This window comes from Saccopteryx leptura, chromosome X (genome assembly GCF_036850995.1).
Source record: "Saccopteryx leptura isolate mSacLep1 chromosome X, mSacLep1_pri_phased_curated, whole genome shotgun sequence".
Taxonomy (NCBI): domain Eukaryota; kingdom Metazoa; phylum Chordata; class Mammalia; order Chiroptera; family Emballonuridae; genus Saccopteryx; species Saccopteryx leptura.
This window is the reverse complement of record NC_089516.1, coordinates 66,480,192-66,486,847: the sequence shown is the minus strand read 5'-3', so window position 1 is coordinate 66,486,847 and position 6,656 is coordinate 66,480,192. Positions and strand designations below refer to the sequence as shown.

Sequence of the window (6,656 nt, the reverse complement as noted above, 5' to 3'; positions counted from 1 at the left end):
GAAGAAACAGAAAATGTGAGGAAACTGAAAGTTCAGATGTACCACCTTCTCTTCCTCTTCCTTCCAGGTTAGCCTTACAGGTGGGCCAAGTAGTGAGTGGCCAATGTAGGGAGCTGTGAGAGATCTTGAACAGGCCTACTTTCCTCCAAAATATATTTCCAGTGCCCTCCCTACCTCCACTATTCCTAAAGTGCCCCTTGAGTCACATAAACTTGAAAACTCTTTAGGTCCTTTGAGGATCCTGTGGCCTCTTAACATGGGAATATACCCAGGAGAAGAAACCGTAAACTGAATTACTGACAAGTAATCAGCAAATATGTCTTAAGCACCATTTATTAAGCAAATGAGATAAGATTCTAACAACTATTTATATTTGCTTAGATCTCTAGATTTGCAGAGCCTCATCACAATCTGAAGTACTTAAAGCTGAAATTATGATCTTCATTTTACAGATGATCAAATTGTGGCTCATAGTGTCTAAGTGACTCACCCAAGTTACACACCTGAGCCCCACTTTATACTCAGGGCTCAAACTTGTCTCTTCTGTCTTTCAGTCCTATGCTTTTTCCTTTCTGTCACAGTAACTCAAGGGGTTTACAGATGGGAACTCAAACAAACATATACAAAGAATTAAATAGCATTCCAGGAGAATAGTATAAGTAATAGCAAAAGATAGTAAAAATGCCAAAAGTCTGATACACATAATATTTTTGTTTATTTGTTTGTTTGTTTACAGAGACAGAGAGAGAGTCAGAGAGAGGGATAGTAGGGACAGACAGGAACAGAGAGAGATGAGAAGCATCAATCATCAGTTTTTCGTTGCAACACCTTAGTTGTTCATTGATTGCTTTCTCATATGTGCCTTGACCGCGGGCCTTCAGCAGACCAAGTAACCCCTTGCTCAAGCCAGAGACCTTGGGTCCAAGCTGGTGAGCATTTTTTTTTCTCAAGCCAAAAGCCAGATGAGCTCGTGCTCAAGCTGGCGACCTCGAGGTCTCAAACTTGGGTCCTCCACATCCCAGTCCGATGCTCTATCTACTGCTCCACCACCTGGTCAGGCTGATGGATGGAATTTTATGTGTTGTTGAAATAATAAATATGAAAGACTGTAGCAGAAAGAGAGTATTACAATAAAATATCTTTGCAGAATTTAAAAATATATGCAACAAGGACATCCTAGAGAAGTCAAAGGCAATAAAGGTAGAGAAAAGATCATTAAAGGTCTTACTTATGAGGTAATTTGTGTTCTTCTAAGTACAAAAAAAAGTGTAAAAAGGTAATCAGATTAGGAGAGTTAAGTGGTAACTTTGTGGTAAAGAAACAAGGTTTATGGTAGTCTTTCCAGAAATGACAGTGAAATGAGTGAGATAAATAGAATGATAGCTAGAAAAGAGCAGGGTCAAGGTATCAGTGGTAATGTTTTATTTTTGTTTGTTTGGGTTTTGGGGTGTGTGTGTGTGTGTGTGTGTGTGTGTGAAGATAGTGAAGATAGGATGAAATCAGTCTGAAAGAAACTGAAAATGATGAAGAGAGATAAACAAAAGACAAAAAAAGAGGGGCACTTCTTATTCTGGGACTGCAGGGAAGAAAGGGAGAAAGACAAGGTGGATATATACAAGTAGTTTTCATAAATAAAAGCAAAAAAGAAGTTGAGATATTAAATTGTCTTCGTTTTTCAGGAGGCAAGGTAAATCTTAAGTGGTCATGATGTTAGGATGAAATAGGAGTCTTGAGAAAGTAGAAAAACAGAAAACAGTCATTCTAGAATGACTGTTCACTAGGAACTCGGCAGGTTAAGAGGGATAGGGGTGAGATGAAATAGGAGTCTTGAGAAAGTAGAAAAACAGAAAACAGTCATTCTAGAATGACTGTTCGCTAGGAACTCAGCAGGTTAAGAGGGATAGGGGTGAGATGAAATAGGAGTCTTGAGAAAGTAGAAAAACAGAAAACAGTAATTCTAGAATGACTGTTCACTAGGAACTCAGCAGGTTAAGAGGGATAGGGGTGAGATGAAGTTTCAAGACAAGACGTTTCAGTGGATCAAGCCATCCTTGTGTTCTAGCTTCATCTGAAGTCCTCTCCAGAGAGAGGAGAAGATTGGTATAAGGTGTTTAAAGTTAGAGTGAGCAGGAAGGCAGCCCTAAAGTAGCAGACCACAAAGTCTGGGCAGTTAGTCTCAATTAAGCAAAAGGGAGTTAAAAAGACTGGAGAAATGGAGAAGGCTGAGTCAGTTGTGATGGAGGAGAAGCTTTCCTGGGTGGGGCTTGTGGGTAAGAAAGGTGATGGGCAAGGAAGCTTTGGTCATAGGAATAAAAGGGAATGAATGCAGATGAGGAGCAGGGTGTGTAACAATTTAGGTGGTGACCATGAGACTGGGAGACTAGTAAGAAAGCCAGTTCATTTATTCCTAATGGAAGGGGACTGGGGTAATAAGTGGGTTCTGATTATCTAGAGAGGAAAAGAGTGCCCTTAAAAGAATGCAAAAGGGGACTCCAGGACATTGAATTCATTTTTTTTTCCCTGCAGACCAGTCCCAACCTTACTCTCCAGAGAGATCTAGTAAGACTGAGGAAGCTAACAGACAAGTAAGGGATTAGAGACAGGTCAGCAGGGGTGGAGCAAAAGAAAAGGAAGGCTGAAGACTCAAGAGACCAACAGGTTGGAAGGCGACTTCAGAACCCGTTGGTGTCTAGATGTTGAGGTGCCTAGAAGCACCTGTTGGTCTCTAAACTTTAGGATGCCTAGAAGTGTGAGCCCACTCTTTTCACAAAGGCCTTCCCAGGAACTCTTACTTTCCAAGGCTTGGGAGTTAGCTCCCAAGTTTCATACACCCCCCCCCCATATCCATAAGCTTGTAAACACTAAGATGGAGCTGGGAGGGAGTGGGTGACTGGATGAAAGACTCTGAGGGGAGCTGTCCTGGTCCCAGTGCCCTGCTATGACCTCAAAACCCTAAGGCGTGATCTGAAAGAGCTGGGGACAGATTTATTATTTATCTATGGCAGGATCTAGAGAAAGAGAAGAGACCAGTGAAGAGCCAGCTCTGGCATCAATCCTTGTCACCACCCCCAACTTCTGCACAAACCTGCTCTACCCCTGATGCTGGAACTTACAGCCAGAGACGCAAAGGCTCCACCCTCTTGTTCTGAGCCATCTCCCTTCTTTACATTACGTACAAGAGAGCTGTCAAATATGTTCTTAGCAAGCATCATAAAAGTAGGTCCTGTCCCATTCTTTTTCCAGAGGTACTTAACAGCTTGGGCCCTGTCTCAATAGCACCATGCTTTCGGCTGCATGTGGGGACCCTAGCATGTGGGATCTCTAGGATAGTGCCAATTCAGCACCCTCAGTAAGTCAGACTATTCTGTCTTCAAGGGGAAACCAGGAAGTGGCTGCTACATATGGTCACATCCTTGGCATCTGTGATATGGCGATGTCCCTACCTCCTGATTCTGCCTGTCACCATCAGATAAGTCAGGCTGATCCTGAGATTCTTCCAGCTTCTCCACTCCTCCCGTTGAATGCTCTGGTCTGGCTATAGGAACACATGCTATAAAAGGATGTAAGGGAGAAGGAGGGAGGAGGAGGACTAGGGAAGATTTCCAGGAAGACTCGTAGGGTCAAGAAATGGGACCAATGACCCCAGGAATGGGAGAAAAACAAAGAGAAAGAAGTAGAAGAGGAAGAGTGGCTGCTACTGTTGTTGACTAAAGAGTAGAGGGCAACTGAAGGATTTATGAGAGATGGGGTCACACATGATTTCACTGGCCTCCACTAACCCTCAGGGGGAGGGCCTCTGGTCAGAGCCTGGAAAGAGGAGGAAGCAGCCATAGCAGGTGGCATCATTAGGATCCTTCATTCACTCACTTTTTTCTCCCAGGCTTTCAGCGTTACAATCTATCTGCCCTAGAGGTAGAGCGGCCACTGTCCTGGAGAGTGGCTGTCCACCTGCAGCTGCTATACTCAGGTAGGGACACCAGCGCCAAGGAGGAAGCAGCCATGGGGGGCTGGGAGGTGCCACATCTGCAAAGCTTCCAAAGCTGCCTTCGATACTTGTCCCCAGTGAGCATGTAGAGCACAGGATCCAGGCAGCTGTTGGCACTGGCCAATGGCCGGGTCACTTTGTAGACCACATTGACAATGTTCAGCACCTGGCAATTAGCTTCCAACAGCCTTGCCATGTAATAAATGGTGCGGGTGATATGGAAAGGCACGAAGCAGACGAAAAAGACCGTGAGCACCATCACAATGGTACGGATAGAACGCAGACGAGAAGATGACTGGGTTGCCCCTGGAAAAGGCCGATACAGGTGCCGGGCCATGAGCCCATAGCAGACAAGAGTGACCAGGCAGGGCACACCAAAGAGCAGCACCATGATTGCCGAGCTGAAGTACACATAGTGGTGGAACTCCTCAGGCCGAGTGGTGTCATGGCACAGGATGGTATCCCCCCTGGAGCTGGTTGTGACGAAGACCAGGTTGGGCACAAGGCAGCCAGCTACGAACAGCCACACTGCCAGGCAGAGAAGGCCGGCAGTGCGCGGGCGGCCCCAGCGCAGCGCCCGCAGCGGGTGGCAAATGCCCAGGTAGCGCTGCACACTGATGCAGGTGAGAAAAAGGACGCTGCAGTACAGGTTCCAGTAGAAGAGGAAGCGGATGAACTTGCAGAGCTTAGTGCCAAAAGGCCAGTGGTTGCGGGCCGCATAATAGTAGACGAGGGTGGGCAGCGACAGCACATACAGAGTGTCTGACAAGGCCAGGTGGAACATGTAGGTGGCCGTCGCATCCCAGGGTCGGAGGTGGAAGAGGAAGAGCCAGAGGGTTGGTGCATTGAGGCCCAGACCCAGCACAAAGACCACTGCGTAGCTCACAGGCAGCAGGATGAACTTGAATTCCTCATTAAACCAGCAGTCCAGCTCTACATCACCGTGGCCAGGATCTGAGCTGGAGCCTAGGGTTGTGAGCAGTGGGGACTCTGCACTGGTCATGGTCCCCCTGGAGGTGAAAAAGATAGCAGTGAGAGTACTGGACTTCCTGGTCCCCCCACCCCCTCCCCAGCCTTGACCTGAGGCAAAAGAAAAAAAAATAAGAAAGAAAGAGAAAATGGAGAAGAGGGAGGGTAATGGTTGAAGCATTAGTGGGAACTGAGCTGAGAGGAGTAAATGTGGGTGCAGCCCAGGCCTGCTGGGCCCCCGCCCGGGCTCCCACGGTCCAGCCAGGGGGGTGGCGGAGTAGCAGGCAGTGCTGGGCCTCTGGAGAACAGTCTGGGTTGTTCTCATGCCACAGCGGACTCTGTCCTTCAGAGCTTGGCCAGATGAAGGGGGTAGAGGCCTACCGGGACTCTCCAGTGTGAGAAGATGCCCAGACCCTAATTGTCTCCTAGCTCGTCACAGCAGCTGTGTCCCTGTGAAGAGAGCATCTCTCCATTAGATGACTTCACGTCTCCTCTCACCCTGCTCCCAGTATCTTTATACTACAGTTACTTGTGACTCCTGGTCTAGCCCAGAAACCCCATCGCCACTCTTACCCAAGAAACTTGGCAGGTCTCCTTACCTGGTCCCCTTGAAGCTGAGCCCAGCTGACTCTGTCACCCTTCCCCTTGGCAGCCAGAGGGCATATCCACGGGGGCAGGGTTGGGGTGGGGCCTGTCCCTCCTCCTATCCTGGGAGACTGTCAGAGCAAGAGAGGCCCATCAGGATTACCTAGACCAACCCACTGACTGTACAGATTGTGAAAGAGGCCCAGCGAGATTACTATTTAACAGCTTCTAAATGACTGTAGGAGAGAGTACACAAGGAAATGTTTAAGTTTACAAATGAAAAGTCAAGCCACTGGAGATAAATAAAACTGCAGGACTATCATGCAATGTTAACATGGGCAAGTGCAAGGTAACATATTGAAGGATTTTAGAAAATCTAAACTACTTATATAAATTTTAACTCCATGTACATATGATTATAACAAATGCTCATGTAGTACCACCTACTCTGTGCAAGGCACTCAGTGCTTTACAATGCCTCCTAGACTCTCTATTGAAGTAAGTAATTATCAACCTTACTTTGTTGATGAGAAAACTAAGGCAGAGAGTGTTTAAACATTTTGCTAATTAGCAGTAGAGCCAAGATTGGAACCCAAGCAGGCCTGCCCTTGAACCAAGCTCTAGCATTCATATACTTAATTACTATGCTTAGTTGCTTCTCTAAGCCACTGGCCATAAACCAGGGAAGAATAAGCAAATATTTCCTGGGAGACAACTATGTGCTTGGTCCATCTCTAGGCACTGGTAGTTTACTAGTAGTAAACAGAACAGATAAAAATTCCTACTCTAATGGAGCTTACATACTAGTGGAAGGGATAAGGTAAAATATAATATAAATTTTGATCATTATTATGGAGAAAAATAAAGGGGGAGGGGAAATACACAAGGAAGAACAAAGGGAAATAGAGAGAACTGCTGTTTTAAATGTTAGGGTTACTTGAATAAAGATCAGGTGGTTGTGAGGAAGGAGAACCATAGAAATGAGGTCAGAGAGTTTGGCAGGGACCAGATCATAAAAGTCATTAGAAGCCATTGTGAGGACTTTAACTTTTACTTTGAACAAGTGGGGAACCATGTAGGGTTTAGAAGAGACAAGTGTGGATCTGATTGACATTTC

At 46.1% G+C, this 6,656-nt stretch overlaps 1 protein-coding gene across 2 annotated transcripts; it reads right to left on the bottom strand.

Annotated features, from left to right (window-relative positions):
• Positions 1 to 3,275: 3,275 nt before the first annotated feature.
• On the bottom strand, positions 3,276 to 5,683 carry P2RY4 (pyrimidinergic receptor P2Y4). 2 transcript variants are annotated; one of them, XM_066357158.1, is made up of 3 exons: positions 5,554 to 5,657; positions 5,336 to 5,404; positions 3,276 to 4,995 (listed from the first exon to the last, which is right to left on the bottom strand). In XM_066357158.1, the coding sequence occupies exon 3, from the start codon at positions 4,986 to 4,988 to the stop codon at positions 3,891 to 3,893; it is 1,098 nt and encodes a 365-aa protein (XP_066213255.1). In that variant the 5' UTR covers positions 4,989 to 4,995; positions 5,336 to 5,404; positions 5,554 to 5,657; the 3' UTR covers positions 3,276 to 3,890. The 2 variants fall into 2 exon arrangements, with proteins under 2 accessions (XP_066213255.1, XP_066213256.1); XM_066357159.1 differs by lacking the exon at positions 5,336 to 5,404 and having other exon boundaries at positions 5,554 to 5,683.
• Between the last annotated feature and the right edge of the window lie 973 nt (positions 5,684 to 6,656).